Source organism: Nycticebus coucang, chromosome 7 (genome assembly GCF_027406575.1).
Source record: "Nycticebus coucang isolate mNycCou1 chromosome 7, mNycCou1.pri, whole genome shotgun sequence".
Lineage (NCBI taxonomy): Eukaryota > Metazoa > Chordata > Mammalia > Primates > Lorisidae > Nycticebus > Nycticebus coucang.
The window spans coordinates 128,141,796-128,166,088 of record NC_069786.1 but is presented as its reverse complement, the minus strand read 5'-3'; the positions used below and the strand labels follow the sequence as shown (position 1 = coordinate 128,166,088).

General features: G+C 43.1%; 1 protein-coding gene across 3 annotated transcripts in view; it reads right to left on the bottom strand.

Annotated features, from left to right (window-relative positions):
• Positions 1-24,293, bottom strand: part of ARMC9 (armadillo repeat containing 9) — a 199,553-nt gene that overhangs the window by 88,574 nt on the left and 86,686 nt on the right. For all 3 annotated transcript variants that reach the window (XM_053597121.1, XM_053597122.1, XM_053597123.1), the window contains 2 exons: positions 14,038-14,128; positions 9,292-9,347 (listed from right to left, as the gene is read on the bottom strand). In XM_053597121.1, coding sequence (XP_053453096.1) covers positions 9,292-9,347; positions 14,038-14,128 — 147 coding nt within the window. The remainder of the gene's footprint in view (positions 1-9,291; positions 9,348-14,037; positions 14,129-24,293) is intronic.

Genomic DNA, 24,293 nt, shown 5'->3' with positions numbered 1-24,293 from the left:
ATCAATGTGGGAATACCTGTTACAATTAAAAACACACACCTGAACTTCAACTCACCAGTAAAAGCCCATATAAATAAAAGCTGTGGTAAATAAGGATATTGTTACAAAGCTCTGGTAAATAAGGATATTTTACAAAGGATATTTCATTGCAGCATTATTTAAAGTAGCAAAAATCTGCAAAATTGTATATCTATGACATTAAAAAGCACCAATTTGCTATACTGGCCAACTCAGAAGGATTTCTAAAAATAATTATTTTTTTTCTCCCTTTTTTTTGTTGCAGTTTGGCTGGGCTGGGTTTGAAGCCGCCAGCCTTGGGATATGGGGCCAGAGCCCTACTCATTGAGCACAGGCACTGCCCAAGGAAGGCAACACTGTGTATAATTGTGTGTGCATGTTTCTATCTCTATGTTAGCTCATTTTGTAAAGCAGATTGACAAAAGCACATACGGAATGATGTGTGTACAGTACACGTAAGTGCGCTCCGTGTGTGAATCTTCTAAGACAAGTATGAAAGCAGAAGCACATAGAGAGCTGTTCACATGGGTTTCTTTGGGGGAGGTGTGTGCAGGGGAGGAGCAAAGAATAAAGCTGGTGCTTGTGCTAGCTCGCCTAGAAGAGGCCTCCCTGCTTCCCTGACCATGACCCTCCCTTCTTCAACCCATCCCACTCCTTTTCACCTGAAATTTGGCAAAATCTTGCTGAGACAACTAGCTCCCATTATTCCCAGAGTACTCAGAATTTTTGCAGTACTTTAGTCTGTCTCCCTTACGAAAATATATATATTTGCATATTTATTTTCTATTATAAACTGTTTCATGTTTATGTATGTCTGACAAGAGGCAATACAGGACAGAGGTCAGGAGCATAGACCACTGAGTCAGGCCACGTGGATTTGAACCTCATTTTCATCACTTACTTATTAGCTGCGTCAACTGGGCAAGTGACCTATTTTCTCTCCATCTCTCCATCTGTAAAATGTGAATAACAACAGTCCCTACCACGGGATTGTTGAGGAGCAGATGAGTGAACATGTGTGAGGCGCCTAGAACAGTGCCTGGCACACAGTGATGCCAAGCAGGCAGGAGCTGCCGTTGTCAATACAACAAGGATCTCACTTATGTAGCCTGGAAATTCTCAGGGGTATTTTAAACCATGGATACTCATTTAGATTTCTTTTTACTTCCCCATTATTTCCCAGAATAGTATTATTTCAGAGCCTTCAAATATTCACTCAAAAAATAAATGAACAGGGCGGCGCCTGTGGCTCAGTGAATAGGGTGCCAGACCCATATACTGAGGGTGGCTGGTTCAAACCCAGCCCTGGCCAAACTGCAACAAAAAATAGCTGGGCGTTGTGGCGGGCGCCTATAGTCCCAGCTACTCGGGAGGCTGAGGCAGGAGAATTGCCTAAGCCCCAAAGCTGGAGGTTGCTATGAGCTGTGATGCCACAGCACTCTACGAAGAGTGACAAAGTGAGACTCTGTCTCTAAAAAATATAAACAAAAATAAATGAACAACTCTTACCTGAGAAGCTTATATGGAAGGAAATTAATGAGCACAAGATTGTCACTTATATGGCAACTAGCAAGTAAATGTCCATGGCTTACCTACCTAGCACTTAATCCTATTTTCTTAGGAGGGGTGAATATTTGTCTTGAAATTAGTCTTCTAGAATAGCACAGGAAAGCCTTAATCTCCACTTAGGGAAGCCACTGTCAGCTAGACACAAGGAAACTCACCTTAATATGTTATATAATAAGGAAACCTGAGCCATTTGGGTGAGAACATTGGAACCAGGCCCCTGAGCTTGTGATTTACCATCAGCACTTTTGTAACATGTGTATACACATGCTTAATATAAAAATAAATTGCTTTAGGTAATATGTTTTTTTTCAAAGTGCTAAATGGGATGCATTTGAAACCTTATATAGCAGTCATCATTGTCCATTCTAATGATGTTTTTATTTCTCTGGAAGTTTAAATGGGTTTTGCCTTGTGGGCCAAGAGACTATAGGAAACAATTTAGCAAATAATGAAAACGCTCATCTTCCCCGTGCCATCCTCTCTCCTCTTGCCTTGAATGTTCAACCTTTCAACTGGCGCTTTCCCTCTAGTATTTTTTTTTTTTTTTTTGAGACAGAGTCTCACTATGTTGCCCTCGGTAGAATGTCATGCCGTCACAGCTCACAGCAGCCTCAAACTCTTGGGCTTGATCCTCTTGCCTCAGCCTCCCAAGTAGCTGGGACCACAGGTGCCCGCCACAATACCTGGCTTTTTTTTTTTTTGCAGTTTTTGGATGGGGCTGGGTTTGAACCCACCACCTCCGGTATATGGAACCAGTGCCCTACTCCTTTGAGCCACACCCACACCCACCACCCTGGCTATTTTTTTGTTGTAGTTGTCATTGTTGTTTAGCAGGCCCGTCTGGGTTTAAACCCGCCAGCCCCAGTGTATGTGGCTGGTGCCCTTACCACTGAGCTATGGGCACCGAGCCTCTCTCTAGCATTTTAACATGCTTAGGTTTCTCCTATCTTAAAGCAAATCAAACAAAACTACCCCTTCAGCGACCATCACTCTTCACCTACACACAGCCAAATGTGGGGACAGTGATACGTATTCCTTAGTGCCTTTTTCTCACTTCCCCTCAAGCCGCTCCAGCTTGGCTGTTGTTCTATCAGGCCACAAAAGAGCACAGCAATTGACTTCCACACTACTCAATCCCGTGTCCTGTTCTCCTCTCTGAGACCTCTCTCCACTTCTCACCCACACTTCCTCATTCCTATTCCCCCCTGCAATTGCTAATGTCAACAAAGAGGGAGTAACTTTCCACACCTTTCTGCTACATACGCACATGTATAATTCATAGGCATGTGTATTTATATGTTTGCTTTTTCTGAAATACTGTTCACATTGCTTTATGATTTCCTTTCTTCATGACATTATATTTCTAGCTCTACCTTTAAAGTTTTTAAATTTTAGTATATAAGTGTATATTTAGACATACCAAGTTTTAACACATTAAATCAATGTCATTATACTTTTAGAAATAAGAGAGGAAAAACTAGATTTTGCTCTGGGGGGGAGAGGGTATCCTCTTGAGAGTTTCCAGCAGAGCAGGATCAGTAGTGCATAACCTTCAGCTGAGAAGGCGAGTAGAATTTACCCTGGCCTCACTCCACTGGGGCCATTTTATCTTTAGAGTCACTAAACAGCTAACTAAAAACAGTTATTTCATTACCTGTGTTTTGTGTCTAAACATGAAATTCAAAAATATTTTACACTGCTGAGCAAGATAAGGTATAACTCCAACACATGGAAATAATTTTGCTCTCTCCTTCAGAGCTGTCACCTTGAGAGGGGAGAACTACATTTCAACAACAGTGCTACTATTCAAAGGACTTTTGGAAATTTTTCTTTAGCCTAAGATCTGCTACTTTCTTTCTTTTCTCCAATTTTAAAAGACAAGTTATAAAAGTAATGACTGCCCATGGGAAAAGGTGAGTAAAGACAAGCTTGATGGTCTCCAGGATGGCCCAGGCTAACATTTGCAATGTGCTGTGAGGATCCTTAGGGAGACACAGCCTGTGATCTGATGACCTGAGATCACCATAAAAGTCACATTTTGGCCCCCAAAGACAGATCCTTTCCTTATAGCTTCCCAACTAAACCTCTTCTAGGAATTATAAAAAGAAACTCAAAGTCTCAGGGACATCTCCGCCCCCCACACCCCCCACTTCTTATGTAAAAGAGAAAGTAAAAGCCTGTGAAGAAATTGACACACAGCTCAGGAGGTGGCTCACACCTGTAATCCTAGTAATTTGGGAGGCCAAGGTGGGTACATTGCTTGAGCTCAGGAGTTTGAGACCAGCCTGAGCAAGAGTGAGACCCCCCCATCTCTAAAAAATAGACTGACATTGTGGCAGGCACCTGTAGTCTCAGCTACTAGGGAGGCTGAGGCAAGAGAGTTGCTTGTGCCCAAGAATTTAAGGTTGCTGTGAGCTGTGACACCAAGGTATTCTACTAAGGGCAACAAAGTGAGACTCTGTCACAAAGAAGAAAAAAAAGAACTGGCCCCCCCAGAGGTTAAGAAAGTTTCTTGGCTGGCTCAGTGCCTGTAGCACAGTAGTTACGGTGCCAGCCACATACACTGAAGTTGGCAGGTTCGAACCTGGCCTGGGCTAGCTAAATGACAATGACAACTGCAACAAAAAATAGCCAGGCTTTGTGGTGGGTGCCTGGGAGGCTGAAGCTACTTGGGAGGCTGAGGCAAGAGAATCTCTTAAGCTCAAGATTTGAGGTGCGAGCTGTGACACCATGGCACTCTACCGAGGGTGACATAGTGAGACACTTTTGAGACTCTGTGTCAAAAAAAAAAAAGGAAGAAGAGAGTGGCACCTGTGGCTCAAAGGAATAAGGCAGTAGCCTTATATGCCAGAGGTGGCGGGTTCAAACCCAACCCCGGCCAAAAACTGCAAAAAAAAAAAAAAAAAAGGGAAGTTTCTTGTTAACTGCCCATAAGCAAGGACATGCAAATTATGTCCAGGTCTAGCACCTAAAGTCTGTTCAATTCCATACTAATAATGAATCACAAGTTTTTTTACAGGTAACAGAACTGGAAACAAGACAGAATCAGACATTCTTCCACCCACCCTGGGACACCCTGCTGCTTCCTTCACTGCCTTATTTTATATAAAAATGTAGATCTCTTGGGCCTCACAAGAATGTAACCATTAACTCATCAGCCCCTGACCTCCACCTTTTTCCTTCTCTGAAATGAGATGATTTCTTAAAATGCTGAAGGTTCCAGCCTCCCCTTGAAAAAATAGACACGGCTTGTCTGTCTGCGGTTCATGTTTTTCCTGGGCGTGTCCTCAAAATCTTGGCTTAATAAACTTCCATTGATTGACATTTTTGTCTCGAGTCATTTATTTGAGTTGACAGAATCTTCTCAAAATTCTAGTTATCACAACAAGTATTTTCAAACATCAACCTCTTAAAAGAAAAATCTGCACAGAGTAGCAGAGTCCAAAAAATTAAAAGAAGATCTCTATATTTGTTCATAGTAGACTACAATTACTTCCAAAGGGAAATTTCCAAAAGTTAAATTCCCATCATTAGCTAAAATAATTAAACCAATGAATTTTCCCTTATAAGACAAAAACAAAAGCATTAACAGCAAAAACAAGTTAAAATAAAATAAAAATCAAAGCAAACCAAAAATCCCAAAAAGATGACACAGGAAGAGGTAAAAATAGATCTGAGAGGAACTTTTGGACACAACAAGAAAAAGTTATTGAAAGAAAATAATTAAAACATTAACCCAAACTATAATTTAGAACAACATTGAAGGGCCAGGCACACATGTGGTGACTTATAACAGTCAAGAGAAGACTGCCCGAGTCCCTGAGCTGGCTCCTACCCTGAAGGGTGGCAAACCATGGCCCATGGGCCAAGATGCCTGTTTTTGTGAGGCTTATGAGGTAAAAATAATAGTTTTCTTTTTTTTCTCTTTCTTTTTTTTAGACAAGAGACTCACTCTGTCACTCTGGGTTGAGGGCCATGGTGTCATCATAGCTCATAGCAACCTCCAACTCCTTTTTTTTTTTTTTAGAGACAGACTCTCTATCACCCTTGGTACAGTGCTGTGGCGTCTCAGCTCACAGCAACCTCCAACTCCTGGGCTTAGGCGATTCTCTTGCCTCAGCCTCCCGGTAGCCAGGGACCACAGGCATCCACCACAATGCCCGGCTATTTTTGGCTGCAGTTCAGCTGGGGCTGAACTCACCACCCTTGGTATATGGGGCTGGCGCCCTACCCACTGAACCACAGGCAGCGCTCCCAACCTCTAACTCTTGAGCTCAAGCAATCCTCTTGCCTCAAGTCTCCTAAGTAGCTGGGACTACAGACAGGTGCTTGCCACCACGCCCAGCTGGGTTTTTTCCTTTTCTTTTCTTTTCTTTTTGTTTTAGTAGAGCTGGGGTCTCACTTTTGCTTAGGCTGGTCTTGAAGTCCTGAGCACAAGCAATCCACCCCCCTCAGCGTCCCATATTGTTAGGATTATAGGTGTGAGCCACTGTGCCTGGCAGAATGACCGTTTCGATGGTTTTCCATAGTTTTTCCACCCATCCATTAATGTACTATGGATAGCTACCTTGTGTTCCAACAGCAGAAGTGAGTGGTTGAAACAAGGACTGAGTGGCCTGCCAGGCCTAAGGTGTTCACTATCTCCCCCTTTACAGAAACAGTCTACTGACCTCTGCTCTAAACCAGATTTTACCCCGTCAACTCTGCATAACTTAGACTGGTGCATTTCTCCTCTGGATCTACCTTTGAAAACAAAGGGGCCTGAGAAGATGATGGCCAGGATCTCTGTCTGCAGGTCAAGTCCTGCACAGCTGACAAGGCACTAGGAGCCAGCAGGAGCGCTCACTGGTGCCATCTGCAGTCCATGACAAAACGACAGGCAAACAGTGGCCTGTTTGCGAAAAATCACTTCACAGATCACAGCATGTCCTCTCTGGCAGGCACTCTTAAATAAGTATCTCCTCTAGCTGGTCCTACCAATGATTAAAAACCTGGCTTTTACACATTTTTTTTTTAACCTACATACTAAAACTCCAAATAAAATCCTGCCACATCCATTGCAGGAGTTACTATTTCCCAGAATGGAGGAAGCCAAATCATATTACCAGGCAACAGGTCTGTTCTATTCTTTCTGAGTCTCTGAAGGAAAAGCAAACAAAAACCTTTGTCATCTGAAAACTCATCTATTGTCATGAGTTACCATTCTTTACACCATTTCACAGAGATTCACGTGCATTAACTTTTTTTTAAATTTATTATTAAATCATAGCTGTGTACATTAATGCGATCATGGGGCACCATACACTGGTTTTATAGACGATTTGACATATTTTCATCACACTGGTTAACATAGCCTTCCTGGCATTTTCTTAGTTATTGTGTTAAGACATTCATATTCTACATTTAGTAAGTTTCACATGTACCCTTGTAAGATGCACCGTAGGTGTGATCCCACCAATCACCCTCCCTCCTCCCCCTCCCCGCTATTTCCTCTCCCCCTTCCCCGTATTCTTAGGTTATAACTGGGTTATAGCTTTCATATGAAAGCCATAAATTAGTTTCATAGTAGGGCTGAGTACATTGGATAACGTGCATTAACTTTTGAACCTTAACACTCTGAAACACCAGGCAGCCGGATTTTTCAGACCTGAGGGAATCCTTCTCAAAAGGATGCAAATAACAGAGTAAAATGATCAGTGCTGTCAGCTCAGAACCAAACCCAGGACCCGTACCCCAGAGATGCTCACCGCAAGCCTCCACACCAGGCAGTCCCATGAGGAGGCTCATGGCCCTTCAAAGCAAAAAACTCACACCAGAGAACCTTTTGATTTTGCATAAAATCCAAATGATATGCAATGCTCATCTTTGCTACCTGCAGTGAGCCCCCTGAAGTGTGTAGGCTTCAAACATGGCCACTAAGTCCTCTCACCCTTTACCCTGCTGTAGTTCCTATTAGTCCTGTGAAGTCTTATCTCCATCCCCCAGTCTAGACCGGCCTTATGATGTCCCTTGAGCAGAATGCAGCAGAAGTGATTTTCTGAGACTTCTGAGCCAGATGGGGTTAGAAGCTTTCACTTCCTCTCTTTGGGAACCTAGCCACCAGCCTACAGGAAGCCCAGGCTAGCCTACAGAGGGAGTAGGGCTCTGGGGGTGACAGCCAGCACCGCTCAGTGGAGCTTTAAGCAACCCATAGAACTCTGAGAATAACGTGGCAGGAATTAAAAATCTCCACTTCTGGGCGGCGCCTGTGGCTCAGTGAGTAGGGCGCCGGCCCCATATGCCGAGGGTGGCGGGTTCAAACACAGCCCCGGCCAAACTGCAACAAAAAAATAGCCGGGTGTTGTGGCAGGCGCCTGTAGTCCCAGCTGCTCGGGAGGCTGAGGCAAGAGAATCGCGTAAGCCCAAGAGTTAGAGGTTGCTATGAGCTGTGTGATGCCACGGCACTCTACCCGAGGGCGGTACAGTGAGACTCTGTCTCTACAAAAAAAAAAAAAAAAAAAAAAATCTCCACTTCTGGTGGAGCACGACTCATTTCTGTTTGTTACTTCGAGTCTGAAAATGACTGGTGGGTAAGCAAACACATTAAAAAGCCAATTTGCTCTACAGTCCTTAGCTTGGATTGGCATCCCAACAATGTTTTGCTGGCAGCAGGATCATGTGACTTCAAATGCAGAGTGTTTTCTGCCTATATTAAAGAAGTGGATGAAAAGCCAGCCAGTACACCCTGGGGCAGCAAGATGCCTTTTGATCAGCTGATGTCAGAGTTTGGGGGCAGTGGCACAGGTGGCTGGGTCCATGGGGTCAGCTTCTCTGCCAGTGGGAGCCGCCTGGCCTGGGTCAGTCATGACAGCACCGTGTCTGTTGCTGATGCTTCAAAAAGTGTACAGGTCTCAACTCTGAAAACAGAGTTCCTACCACTCCTGAGTGTGTCATTTGTCTCGGAGAATAGCGTTGTGGCTGCTGGTCATGACTGCTGCCCAATGCTCTTTAACTACGATGACCGTGGCTGCTTGACCTTTGTGTCCAAGTTAGACATTCCAAAACAGAGCATCCAGCGCAACATGTTTGCTATGGAACGTTTCCGCAACATGGACAAGAGGGCCACGACCGAGGACCGCAATACAGCCCTGGAGACGCTGCACCAGAATAGCATCACTCAAGTATCTATTTATGAGGTGGACAAGCAAGATTGTCGCAAATTTTGCACTACTGGCATTGATGGAGCCATGACAATTTGGGATTTCAAGACCTTAGAATCTTCTATCCAGGGCCTCCGGATAACGTGCAGCTGAGTGAGCTCTGCCATCCAGCACAACAGTCGCCGACAGCAGCTCTGCCATTGGATGGAGAGGAAAGCCAGCCCCAAGGAACACTGGAAACACATATCGTGCAAATACTGTGTGGTTTTGTTTGAGTATAAAATTGGTGAAAGTATTGGTTTTTTTAAAGCAGCAGTGATTTTTTTTTGGCTATTTCATTCCATTCTTGACCAAAGCTTCTCTTTAAGTAGCTATTATGGAGAACTGTCACACTAACTTTAAGGAAAGGGTGAGGGAGATATGTAAATTTGTCCAGTAGAAAATTAAATTAAAATACTGAAAAAAAAAAAAAATCTCCACTTCTGGACAAACTTGCCAAGGCAAGGAAGAGACTCAAGAAGTGTGATGTAAGTTTCCTATGTGGTGTGAAAAGCATCTGACTTACCTCATCATCTTCATCTTCATCATCATCAGATTCAAGAACACCATCTGGTAGTTCTTCTATAAGAAAAAAAAAATTAATGAATAACCAGGAAACACAAGCGGGAGCTTTGGTCAAGGCAATCCTGGCCTGCAGAGAGAGGCAGCGCCATTATGCGAACGCAGTTACATCAAACCATCTGACTCCTAACCATTCCTGGTCATGACCACTCCAGCCTTATTTGGTATCATCCTAAGTGATTTTAAATACTAAAACATGGGGAAAATTAAAAGCCAACCTACAATTTGAAGGGAATTTAGGGGAAGGAAGTAAGTGAATATTTCTAGGCATCATGCTAGATACTGTCACGTTATTTCACCCAATCCTTCCAAGGATTTTTTGGCTGTTATCCCCCATTTTACAGATAACAACGCCTGTTCATGGACACACTCCCAGAGAGTGGCAGAGAGCTGAGATTCAAACTGGGTCTCTCTCTAAAGCCCGAGATCTCTTCCATGGGGGTAGGAGTCATGGCAGGTAGGGCTCCTGAAGGCTCTGAGCTTCATTGATACATATAGCTTTAAAGAGTTTATGAAGGAGCAGTAAGTTAACAACAGTGGAGTCAAAGTAAGAATGAGCCAGTTTCATTTTCTTCTTTGTCAAATGGGAATCTCACCACCTACTTCTACACAGCAGAACTAAAGCAGCCAGCCCAGGATTGCAGAAAGCAGGTGTTATAAGGTGTCAATTATTTTCTCCTCCACAGAGCCTTCCCTGATGCCCCGACTGGGCAGTCGTTTGCTGAACACACTCAGCACTGTATCTAAGACTCCTGCCAGTACACACCACTTTGGAATGCTTACTTCTTTTTTTTTTTGAGACAGATTCTCACTTTTTTACCCTAGGTAGAGTGCTGTGGTATGGTAGCGCACAGCAACCTCAAACTCTTGGGCTCAAGAGATTCTCTTGCCTCAGCCTCCCAAGTAGCTGGGATTACAGGCACCCACCACAACACCCAGCTATTTTTTTTCAGAAACGAGGTCTCACTCTTGCTCAGGCTGGTCTCGAACATGTGAGCTCAGGGCAATCCAACCACCTTGGCCTCCTACAGTGCTAGGATTATAGGCATGAGTCACTGTGCCCGGCCAAGGGATGCTTACTTCTTTTTTTTCTTTTTAAATTTTATTTTTACATATACATGTTTTTTTAGGTTTCCATTTGTTTGCCTTCACAAAATTAAAAAGGCTTAAAATTTGATAACAATAACAATATTTAAAATAAGGACAGAAACAAAAACCATGTAAAGAACAAACGAACATAAATACATTCAGAAAAGAACAATTGCTACATAGAAATATTAAGCAATAATAATAATGCAAAGAAAGTAACATTCACATTGTCAAATAAGAGTATGTCTATTATAGAATGCTTTGACTCTTGAGATTCTATCTTATCTGTCATGAGAACAGTTTTGCCAGTTTAAATGTGACTATGGTATAAACAGAGTAAAATGATTTTAAAAAGATTTTTAAAAAAATAACTTAGGTACTTGAGATAGAGAAAGAACTACTTTGGGCCCTCTTTATTTTATTTATTTATTTATTTATTTTTGGAGACAGAGTCTCACTTTGTCACCCTCAGTAGAGTGCCGTAGTGTCATAGCTCACAGCAACCTCCAGTTCTTGGGGTTAGCTGATTCTCTTGCCTCAGCCTCCTGAGTAATTAGGACTACAGGCACCCGCTACAATGCCCAGCTATTTTTTGGTTGAAGTTTGGCCGGGGCTAGGTTTGAACCTGCCACCCTCTGTATATGGTGCCACAGGCACCATTCTATTTATTTTATTACTATTATTTTTTTGAGGCAGCGTCTCAAGCTTTTGCCCTGGGTAGACTACTGTGGTGTCACAGCTCACAGCAACCTCCAGCTCTTAGGCTTAAGCCATCCTCTTGCCTTAGTTTTTCTATTTTTAGTAGAGATGGGGTCTTGCTCTTGCTCAGGCTGGTCTCAAACTCATGAGCTCAAGCAATCCACATGTCTCGGCCTCCCAGAGTGCTAGGATTACAGGTGTGAGCCACCTCGTCGGGTCTCTGGGCTGCCCTCCTCATTTAAACAGGAATTTGCTGAGTTGGCATTTCCCAAGTCTTCCAGAATACTCAGGGTTATAAAGCCTTAGCTCTGCCCGTAACTTCTGCCAAAGCACATCCTTTGCAAAAGTGTAAACCTTCTCCTTCTTCCTCAGAACTCTAGCAAACTGGTCCAAGGGCCAAGGTTATGTAAGAGAAAGAGATGATTCTTGGGCCAGAAAACAAGGGGGCCTGCATTCTACTTGGCTGCCAGAGAGGAAAGGCTGGCAAGGAAACTCGTGCAGAGAGGTCTTAATGGACTGAAGCACACAAGCAGTCCTGAAGAACATTCCCAGAGGGAACCATGACCCTGAAGCTGCACAGCCCCCTGGCCTGGGAGGGAGGGTTCTGCATAGCTAAGGAAGATAAAGGAGGCAGGCAGCAACTCCCCTCCCAAACTGCAGTCCATCCAGAGAAGGCAGGGAGCAGCCTCAGCCAGCACTGAGGTTCTAGTTTCATTTCATTTTTTTTTTTAATATGCCAGAATAAGGGCTCAGAGTCAGAAATGAAGTTATTGTGGAAATTAAAGTCCTATTTTTTGCCCACCTGAATTTGGGATGAATTACACTTGCTCTATAAAACCCAGTGGGGAGGATTTCAAATGGGAATAAGTACCCATCCTCCAAGGGATGAGGATTCCAAGGCCACCTGCCTGCAGGTCAGGAGCCCCTCCAGCACCCTTGTTTCTGCACCCAGGCAGTATGATTCTACTCATTGGAATTACCCGGGAGCTATAAAAGCTTCCCCCAGAGACTAATTTAACTGAAGTGGGCCACTGCCTTGAGGAATTTTTTTTTTTTTAAGGAATAGTCTCACTTTGTTACTCTGGGTGATGTCATAGCTCACAGTAACCTCAAACTCTTGAGCTAAGTAAGTAAATCTCTTGCCTCAGCCTCTTGAGTCACTAGGACTACCAGTGCCCACCACAATGCCTATATATATATATATATATATATATATATATTTAGGCATAAAAATATATATATATATATATATTTTTTTAGAGACCCTGTCTCACTCTTGCTCTGGCTGGTCTTGAACTCGTGAGCTCAAGCAATACATCTGCCTTGGCCTCCCAGAGTGCTAGGATTACAGGTGTGAGCTACCTTGCCTGGCCTGACTTGAGGATTTAAACTCTCCCCAGGTGACTGCCCTGTGCAGCTAGGCTGGGAGCTGTGAGTTGGAGGAAGGGCCACCTGGGGGCTTATGGCATTTCCTTTTTGCTCGGTCTTGGTCAAGTAGCTGACTTGTGATTTGAGGTCAGGAGACTCATTCTTTTTTTTTTGAGACAGAGTTTCACTATGTTGCCCTTGGTAGAGTGCCGTGGCATCCTAGCTCACAGCAACCTCAAACTCTTGGGCTTAAGTGATTCTCTTGCCTCAGCCTCCCAGTAGCTGGGACTATAGGCGCGCGCCACAATGCCTGGCTATTTTTTTGTTGCAGTTGGCCCAGGCCAGGGTCGAACCCGCCAGCCTTGGTGTATATGGCTGGCGCAGTAACCACTGTGCTATGGGCACTGAGCCAGGAGACTCATTCTTTTTTTTTTTTTTGGCCTGGGCTGAGTTTGAACCCACCACCTCCGGCATATGGGACCGGCGCCCTACTCCTTGAGCCACAGGCGCCACCCAGGAGACTCATTCTTTACCTTTGGTTTGTGAGCTGAACAGGCATTGTGCACCTGGACTTACAGTGATATGGAGTCCTGGGTGTCGGGGAAGGGCACATAGAGAGGCCCAAGTGACACACGGGGCCCTGATGCTGGCATTTCCAGGTGCCTCTGGTATGTGAATGGTATCAGGAAAAAGCTAAGAGCTTCCTGACCACCCCTGCCCTAACCAAGGCTTCCCTGGCCATTCTCTCCTCCTCCTATTATGGGATGTGGGTTATTAAAGTAATGATGGAGGCTGGACAGAAAGATCTTGACAACATACATTTTTTGGAATGAATGAATAAATGTGGGAGGATGACATTTTCCACAGTGGTGCTGGAAAGACTGGCACCTGTTTTCATTACCTGACAGGAACCTGGGGAAGCCACCCTTAATGGTGGGGCAGGATTTAGGAGAGGAAAGGGAGGGGCCACATAAAGTGAACTTACAAGGCTAGGGAAGGGCTTCTGTAATTGCCTTTAAATTCTTTTTGTTGGCCGTATCTGTTAAGTGTGATAAGATATTGTTAATCTTTGGACAATCTGGCCTTGAATACCTGAATGAACTCTTGTTAATGTGTTCACTTAGGTCTCTTCACCTCCCTAAATGCTTCTTTTTTTTTTTTGTAGAGACAGAGTTTCACTTTATTGCCCTCGGTAGAGTGCCGTGGCATCACACAGCTCACAGCAACCTCCAACTCCTGGGCTTAGGCGATTCTCTTGCCTTAGCCTCCCGAGTAGCTGGGACTACAGGCGCCCGCCACAACGCCTGGCTATTTTTTTGTTGCAGTTCAGCCGGGGCTGGGTTTGAACCTGCCACCCTCGGCATATGGGGCCGGCACCCTGCTCACTGAGCCATAGGCGCCGCCCCCTAAATGCTTCTTGAATGAATGCTGGCCGAAGCATGACAAGGCCCTATAAGACAGTCCATGTATCTTTCCGGTATATTTCTTGTGAATGATTCACAAGAAAGATCCCAGACTGTTGCATTAAACTGACCAGAATTAAGCTGCTTGATGATAAATTCTATCTGGCGGATCATTTCAGCGTTGCCTTCTTTGATGAAGCAGCGTAGGATGTCTTCCATCCCCTAGAAGATTGCAGAGAGTAACAGTTAACATTCCAGTGTTTGGGGGGAAACCATTAATACTTTTCAATAAGGTAGTTTCAACTAATCAAAAAATATCTTTTTAGGGGGAAGGAGAGGATATATACAATAAAAATCCTCTACTTAGTACTAAACATTCTTTTTTATTATTATTATTATTATTTTTGAGACAGAATCTCACTATGTCACCCTCAGTAGATTGTGGTGGTGTCACAGCTCACAGCAACCTCAAATTCTTGGGCTTAAGCGATTCTCTTGCCTCAGCCTCCCAAGTAGCTGGGACTATAGATGCCCGCCACAATACCCAGCTATTTTTTGTTGCAGTTGTCACTGTTGTTTAGCTGGCCACAACAGCCTTGGTGTATGTGGCTGGTGCCGTAACCGCTGTACTACGGGCACTGAGCTTAAACATTCTTTTTGTTCTTTTTATAATTTATAGTGAAATTATTTTCTTCTTAGTTGACTATCAACTTAATTAAAAGACATTTAACAAAAAAATTATTGTAAAATTATACTGTATAACATTGCCTTCATTTTTGGGAACATGGCATTTTGGGAGCTGGTTTCTTTCCTGTGTTTTCCCTAAGTTTATACACTGCCTTCTAAATTTTAGGGCCAAATAAATCTTTGAAAAGTGAAACTGTAAATTTAAAGAAAATGAACAAATAGAATTTCTCTCTTTCTCTCTTTTTTTGGTGGGGAGACAAAGTCTCAGTATGTTGCCCTTGGTAGAGTGCCATGGTGTCACAGCTCACAGCAACCTCCAACTCTGGGCTTAAACAATTCTCTTACCTCAGCTTCCCAAATAGCTGGGACTACAGGTGCCCGCCACAACACCCAGTGGTGTTTTTTGTTGCAATTGTCCTTGTTGTTTAGCAGGCCCAGGTCAGGTTTCAACCTACCAGCCTCGGTGTATGTGGTGGCTACCTAACCACTGAGCTATGGGTGCAGAGCCTAGAATTTCTCTTTAAACAGATATCATTCTTTTTCTATCAAAAAATTATAAAGTCACTATACTATGCATTCTTTTCTTTTTATTTTTTTGCAGTTTTTAGCCGGGGCTGGGCTTGAACCCGCCACCTCCGGCATATGGGGCTGGCTCCCTGCCCCTTTGAGCCACAGGCGCCGCCCGCATTATTTTCTTTATTATCACACACTGGCACCAGAATTTTCAATACCGGCTATTAGCATTCCAGGGAAATGCAGAGGTAAGATATTGACTTAAAAGTAGTGTCTAATTCCCCTCCCTCTCTTTTCCCTGCAGGATTTGAATGAGTATGTAGAGCTAGTGGTAATGAGGCCTCTTGCTACCATGAAGGGAAAAATGTGTCTAATTATAAACTTAAAACAGGAAACAGAGTCCAGAGGTGCTGGCAGAGAAATGAATCCGTGCGAACCCTGAGCAAGCTGTGCCTGAAACTTATCGTGGACTTTCAGGTACATGAGCCAGTAAGTACCCTATTTAGGTAGAACAGTTTGGAATTAATAGCTCTCACTGAATCAAAGAAATGCCAAGTGCACTTTTGAACATGGTGAGTTCTCATCATCCAAGAAGAGCATAGCCTTCTAGAAAAATTAAATCAAAATTGTAACTAGGATTGTATTCCTAGCTCCATGAATTATTTAAATTACTTAACTTCTCCCAGGCTGTTTCCTCAACTATAAAAGAGTGACAACTTGAGCTGACATGAGAGTTTTATTTATTTTTGAGATAGAGTCTCACTCTGTTGTCCAGGGTAGAGTGCCATGGTGTCAGCCAAGCTCACAGCAACCTTAAACTCCTAGGTTCTAGTGATCCTCCTGCCTCAGCTTTCCGAATAGTTGGGACAATAGGTGCCCACCACAAAACCTGGCTCATTTTTCTATTTCTAATAGAGACGGGGTCTCACTCTTGCTCAGGCTTGTCTCAAATGCCTGACCTTACAGGATCTTCCTGCCTTGGCCTCCCAGAGTGCTGAGATTACAGGTGTGAGCTACCATCCCCAGCCAAGATAACAATTTTAAAAGACAAAGCACACTTGTAATTGGGAGTTGGTTATATAAATGTATGCACTTGTCAAAATGCATTGAAATGTTTGTGGAAGGCCAGATTTCACTGTAAATTCTACCTAAAAAAATAACAGCTAGGCTTGGCACCCATAGCACAGTGCTTACGGCGCAAGCCACATGCACCGAGGCTGGCGGTTTGAACCCAGCCAAGACCAGCTGAACAATGACAACTGCAACAACAACAAAATAGCAGGCTTGGTGCTCATAGCTCAATGGTTACAGCGCCAGCCACATATACCGAAGTTGGCAGGTGCAAACACGGCCTGGGCCAGCTAACAAACAATGACAACTACAACAAAAAAATAGCCGGGCCTTGTGGCGGGCACCTATAGTCCCAGCTACTTGGGAGGCTGAGGCAAGAGAATTGCTTGAGCCCAAGAGTTTGAGATTGCTGTGAATTGTATTGCCATGGCACTCTACCGAGGGTGTCATAGTGAGATTCTGTCTCAAAAAAAAAAAAAAGGGCAGCACCTGTGCCTCAAAGGAGTAGGGTCCCGGTCCCATATGCTGGAGGTGGTGGGTTCAAACCCAGCCCCGACCAAAAACTGCAAAAAAAGAAAAAAAAATAGCTAGGCGTGGTGGGCACCTGTATTCACAGCTACTTGGGAGGCTGAGGCAAAAGAATAGCTTAAGCCTAAGAGTTTGAGGTTGCTGTGAACTATGAAGCCACAGTACTCTACGGAGGGCGACATAGTGAGACTCTGTCTCAAACAAACAAATGAACAAAAAACAGCATCTAGTTCAATAGCTGTCACATAGTAGATGCTCAAAAAAAAAAAAAAAGGGTAAGATTGCACTTGCTATATCAGGTAGGGCTCAGGAGACCTGGTAGACGAAGCCAAGGGAAAAAGAAACAATGTTTCCCAGTAACAGCAGAGTGAGAAGAGAAGAGGTCTAGGACAGAACCCCAGAGAACTGTGACATGGAAGTGAGAGGCAAAGACCGGTAAGCCCACAGAGGAGGTGGTGGAGTGGTCTGACAGGAAGAACTCTGCAAAGGTGTCTTTGAGCAAGACGGGGGGGAGGGGGGAGGAGGCTTTTCAAAGAGGACATAGTCAGCAGTGCCCAGGATCCTATGGGACCAGTCTGACACCTGGCCTGAGCTTGTCTTACCAAAGAGATAGCTCTCAATAGACTGCCTTGGCCCTGCCCTGCCAGGAAAGGTAGAGTTTATGTCTCTTCCATAAATGGATCTCCCCCATTCTCTAGCCCATTGAGGTGAGGGCCAGGGGAAGAACATTCCTAAGCAAAGCAGTATGGTAAACCCCCTGGTCCAGAGATCACAGTCACAGTTTAGGAATGTCAATGTCTTGGACATTTTCACCATTCCACTGTTGAAAAGGGCTTACTCAGGCTCTCTTTGATCTTTTCTTCCCAGATGTTACTTTTGCAAATGATTATCTATCTGTTCACATATTTAAAGATCTTTTCATTCTTTCTCATTTGCTCTCTTTCATATCCCTCTAGCTTGCCGTTTTCTTTTTTTTTTTTGAAACAGTCTTGCTCTGTTGCCTTAGCTACAGTGCAGTGGTATCATCACAGCTCACTGCAAATTCAAACTAAGATCAAGTGACCTTCCCACTAGGCCTCTAGTTCAGTTATTACTTGGGGGAAAATCATAAACTCCTTCTCTGTAATGAGGAGGATTACTTGAAGAAACTTTTTTAACAGAAAATTCTCCAGTGAGAAATACCACATACCTTTTTAAAATTACATGTATTAGATAATGTTTATTCTAAATTATAGAAACAGTAAGTCATCAAAATAACCATATTTTATCCTGAAAGTAATAATTTGTCTTATCAGAAAAACCAGGCCAAATAACAACATCCAGGTAGATGGAAAAGACAATAAAAGGTCCTTTTGTATCAGCCAGATGCATGAAAATGGGAAAACAATCAGTGTGCAAAAAGTCAGCAAATAAGGAATTTGTGCTTCCGCTATGCTTAAAGACCACCAAAAAGATAATCATACAAAAGACTACATTTGTATTTACAGTATTTAAGGAGAGAAAACAATGTCATGTCTGGATGTCTCATTAGGCTAAAGCCCCAAGTTGGGCATGATGCCACAGCACAGGTAGGTGTGGAGAGCCCTGGAGCCACACTCTTAATGGGCTGGTCCCCCACTGGCCACATGGGCTGGGCAAACAATTTCATCCTTAAGCCTCAACTTCCTCACCAGCAAAATGGGCACAATCAGTCACTCCTTCAGGGGAGCTTCGAGAGGATTTAATGAGGTCGAGCCCCCTCACTGAGCCCAGCAGCATGCATGGATCGCTAAACAGGCCAGCAATCATTGCGCTCAACAACCACATGGATCCTATTCCAGCCAGTCTAATCCTCTCTCACCAAAGGTCATTTTAAGAAATTTTCCCCTTAGAAATTCAAGTAGCTGTTTCATGGGAATGTAAACATTTTCCTCCAATTATGAAAGTTATGCACATAGAAGTTCTCTGCAGAAAACTTGTAAACTATATAAGGAGTAAAATTCACTCACAAGTCCCTACCCAGAGATAATTATGAATATTTTAAAGTATTTCCTTCTAATTATGTGCATGACTTTATATAACTGAGATCATATTGATAATGTTTTTTCTTTTTTTAACTTTATGATCATTTTCATGTGTCAATATAAGCATTTTCATAGTTTCAATAATAATAAAAGCAGCTAATATCTCGTAATGCTTTACTATGTGTCAGGCACTGTTCTACATAACAGTAGAACCTCTGTAAGTTGACTATCCAAGGGATTGTAACAAACGGGTCAACATATAGAGGTGTCAACATAAGGAACTTGGCCTACTGTACATGTGGTGCACATCCAGTCTGTGAAAATTAGGTCAACGTAAGGAGGCAGTCAGCTATGGAGGTTCTACAGTACTATATATGTTCTCACAATCCTATGAGTTTGGCACTACAATAATCCCTATTTGACTTAAGAAAAATTGCCCCATTGAGACTTACATCACTAGTCCAACAACCACTCCACACCCCTGCCTATGTTAGGACTTCATCATTCCCCTCATTTGGGCATTCAGGTAATTTCCTATATTTTCTACTACGATCAATAATGATATAATGAAATTTTGATACATACGTCTTTGTTCATGTTTCATGTACGGCTCCAGAAGAATTACTGGGCCAAGAACATGGATATTTTTGAGCATTATTATACATATTCCCCAATTGCTTTTTAAAAATACTATTCCAATTTATAATCTTCTCAGTAAAATTTCCACTCTAATTAAGAAAGGCCCATCCCTGATGGATGACATGGAATACTGACCACCCATAACGAACAACTGTGATACCTGTGTCTTTCTCTACACTGTGCTAACCTCCCATGATGCTAGCCAGAATACTCACATTACAAGCCTGCAGCTAGGACGCAGGCACATAACTTAGATAATGCCAACCCAATGCACCATATGAGATTTAGATTTGGAAGTAGGCAATATGAGGGAATACATACATGGGAATACATGTTAGTTTGGTAGATGGGGCATTAGTGGCATCCAGCCCCCTGGAGACAATGGAGACAGTTTCTGGCAAGACGAGCTGGGACCTCAGTCAGAGTCAATGGTGCAAGTTGCAGTGGCGCCACTGCAGCAGACCTATGGAATGCTTGGGCACTCCTCCAGCTAGATGGCTGCTAAGTCTCATTCCCTGGTTCTTTTTTTTTTTAATTAAAAATTTTTATTTCGGCTCGGCGCCTGTGGCTCAAGCAGCTAAGGCGCCAGCCACATACACCTGAGCTGGCGGGTTCAAATCCAGCCCGGGCTGTCAAACAACGATGGCTGCAACCAAAAAAAAAAATAGCTGGGCATTGTGGCGGGCGCCTGTAGCCCCAGCTACTTGGGAGGCGGAGGCAGGAGAATCACTTGAGCCCAGGAGTTGGAGGTTGCTGTGAGCTTGACGCCACGGCACGCTACCCAGGGCGACAGCTTGAGGCTCTGTCTAAAAAAAAAAATGTTTTTTATTTCATCCATGCTTAAAGGGACCAGCTCCCTAGCTCTCCCAGGGATTCTGGGAAACTTTATAACCAGCAGAGCATCTGGTCTGCCCTGGGCAGATGCTTGCTGGGGCTGAGATACCAGGGCAGAGCCCCACTGCAGACAATTATTCCAGCCCTGATTGCAGGAGGCCTGGGGGGTGGTATTAGGCAGCCCTATTTTTTGGATCTCTTCTCTAGCTCCAGACTATGGCAGTTTCTTCAAATGGGCCTTTAGGGGACTCATTTATCTTTTCCTCCTGTTTTATGGTACTATTGTAAGGCCACTATAATAGTATTTGCTACTAATATAATTTTTATGTATGGACTGTCATTTTCTTTTAAAATGTGAGACAAAGTCTCACTTTATCGCCCTCGGTACAGTACCACGGCGTCATAGCTCACAACAACCTCCAACTCCTGGGCTTAGGCGATTCTCTTGCCTCAGCCTCCCGAGTAGCTGGGACTACAGGTGCCCACCACAACGCCTGGCTATTTTTTGTTGCAGTTTGGCCAGGGCCGGTTTGAACCTGGCACCCTCGGTATATGGGGCTGGTGCCCTACCCACTGAGCCACAGGCACCGCCTGGAACTGTCATTTTCTAAAAGCACATAAATGTTTTACATAATTCCAAAGTCAGAATTCTTATAATGACATAATACTTGGCTTTTAGCCTCATACAATACAATACAATTTTCCATGCTGCCTCATACTGCTTTTCCTAATCATCATTTTCATAGGTATTAATATTTTAAGCAAAAGAACCATAATTTCATTAGCATCCCTCTATACTAGACATTTACGTAATTTCCAGTTTTTCATTCTTTTAAAAATATTGAAGGGTGGTGCCTGTGGCTCAAAGGAGTAGGGCACCAATCCCACATAACGGATGTGGCGGGTTCAAACCCAGCCTTGGCCAGAAACTGCAAAAAAAAATAAAAAATAAATAAATAAAAAATAAAAATACTGAAATGAGGGCAGGTGCAGTAGCTCAACCCTGTAATCACAGTTCTTTGGCAGGGTAAGGTAGGCGGTCCGTCTGAAGCCAAGAGTTCAAGACCAGCCAGGGCAACATAGCAAGATGCCATCTTTAAAAAAAAATTAAAAATTTCTTGGGCAGGATGGCACATACCTATAGTCTCAGCTATTTGGGAGGCTGAGGTAGGAGGATTGCTTGAGCTCAGGAATTTGAGGCTACAGTGAACTGTGATCATACTACTGCATTCCAGCTTGGATAACAAGGTAAAACCCTGTCTCAAAGAAAATAAAGTTGAAATGAGCATTGTCATACATAGTCCTCTTCTTTGTATCAACAACCAAAAGAAAACTGGTGAGGCTAAAAGATGGGTATTGTAGTGGTTTTACATTTATACTGCCTCCAGAAAGTTCTATGCTGACACAGAACACAAACACCAGCAGGGTCTGAGGACATCAGCTCTGCATTCATTTCCCTGGCATGTGCATGAGCAGATTTAAGGTTGTGAGTTTGTGGGTAATGTTTTCCTCACTGTCTTATTTCTTTTATTATTTAGCATTTCCAGCCTCCCTTGCAGCTAGGGAGGACCTAGATTCTGCCAAGCAAACGCACCCATGTAAGACTCATAAGCAAAAAAATGTAACAGCTTTATCAATCCAGAAATTTTCTCAAGGATAAAAATGAGATGTGAAAATCTTAGGGTTTTGGAGGAACCATATTGTAGATATAACAATCCCTTAGGGATCACTCTTATAAATAGTTTAATAGGCAACTGCCTAGGTGCTATATTCAAAAGCTTCCTCTGATTAAGCCCCAAAGAGGCTTCCTTCATAGCTATGTCTTTAATCCCTGTTAAAATGCCAGAGGGAAACTTGTTTTACTTATAACATTATGTAAGTAAATCAAGTTTTCTTTTAAAGTCAAAAACTCACAGGCTCTCTAGAAACCTATGTCAGAAACCATAAAGGAAAATGTTAATAGGTTTGACTACAATTACACCTGCTGTATGACAGGTTTAATCAACCATTTGACAAGTATTATATTTTCTTAAGACAAATAAAATTGAGAAAATATTTACATTTGTCAAGTGATTAATAGCTCCTGGCTTTCCTAGTGATTTCTTCCTTGATTCACAGGACACTTTTGAGGTGTGACAGCTGCCCCCGGGTAGCCCCAGTGACCCCCACCTCCTGGTACTCACGCTTTTGTGAGAACCCTCCCCCTACCCACTGTACCAGGGTTGGTCTGTGTAACCAACAGAATAAAAGAGATGGTATGTCACTTCTCAGACTAGGCTCTAAAGGACACTGCGGACTCTGTCTTGCTCATTTTCTCTCTCTGATTACTAGGCTGCCCTGTCGAAAGAAACCCTTAAGGGAAAGGCCCAGGGAAGAAAAAAGAAGGTCCCCAGCCAATAGTCAGAAAGGAACAGCGGCCTCCTGCTGAAAGCCACATGCATGAGCTTGAAAGCAGATTCTCCAGCCCTCACAGAGCTTTGGCTGTCCTAGTTAAGTCTTAATCATAAGTTGAAGGATCCTTAGAACCACCCAGAAATCTGCTCCTGAACTTCCATTCCACAGAAACTGAAATACAGTCATATGATGCTTAACAATGGTGATAGATTCTAGGGAAGGTGTTATTAGGCAATTTTAACTATCATGGGAACATCACAGAATGCACTCACACAAACCTCTGTGTGTATCTAAACATAGCTAAACACAGAGAAGGTAAAGTAAAGATACGGTATTAAGAACCCATGGGACCACTGTCATCTATACAGCCCATCATTGACCAAAAGGTCATTAGGTAATGCATGAGTTTAATTTTTAAAGACACTAGCCCCTAAGCTTTGGGGTAATTTGTTATACAGCAACAGGTAACTAATAACTAATATAAGTACCTGGTGAGGTGGTTCATGCCTATAATCCTAGTACTCTGGGAAGCAGAGGCAGGAGGATAAGTCGAGCTCAAGAGTTTGAGACCAGCCTAAGCAAGAGGATATTTCGTCTCTACTAAAAATAGGAAAATTAGCTGGGCGTTGTGGTGGGCACGCAGTCCCAGCTACTTGGGAACCTGAGGCAAGAGGACTGCTTGGGCCCAAGAGGGTGAGGTTGCTGTGAGTTATAACACTATGGCACTGTCCCCAGGGCGACAGAGTGAGAGTCTGTCTAAAAACAGACAAATAAAAAACCCCAATATAAGTGTGTTGTTTAATTTCCAAACATTTGGAGGATCTTCTACATGGTTTATTGTTAGGTTTATGTTTTTCATCCAATTCCTTCATTATAGAACCTTTTTTTTTTTTTTTGCCCGATTTCCTCACCGTCCTCTCCTTCTCTAATTCCTATGAGGTATCTGTTAGACCTGATGTTGTCGCATAGATCTCCGAATCTGTCCCTCTCTTCCCTCTTTTCTTTCTGTGACTCTTGACAGCCACTCCTTCACACCTTCTCCACCCATGCCCTGATGTCTTTCCTCCACTCTGCCTTGCATTCTTTCAGATTTGATGTCATCTTCGTTCTGTCTTTCTCTTCAGCCTACATGTTTTTTTCTTTTCTTTGGTTGACAACTCTTCTCTTTCACTTAAAAAACCATCACGCAGAATTTAATCCAGTTTATTTTCCCCTGTACTTTAGTGAAAAACCTAATTTTTTAAATTTAAAAATAGTAGGCAATTAACATTCATTGTTTAGCATGATCACATAGAATGGTTCTTAAATAATTTTTTTATCTTTGGTGTAACTGGTGACATCATTTATATGACCATGTAGAACATTTAGCAATTCTTCTAAGTAAGCAAAACCAACTGGAAGAATGTTTTGTTGGTCTCAATCAGAATTTAGCCTGTGTTTTGATTATGGAAATATATTTAATGCCTTCACTAGAGCATTTAATACTCACACTGTTAACCTGGGTTCACATGGTAAAGGAAAAAGAACAAAACTCCAGTGGTTTTGCTGATTCAATCTGGAAACATTTGCCCTCTCAAAATAAGATACTAATCACCTGGGGCTCATTGTTTTACTTCAAGCATAAGCGCTAATGTGAACATATTAAATACCGAATTCACAGTTTATAAACCAAACCAAGCAGTAAGCAGTTTTATAATCCTTTCCAGCTTTTCTGTTCC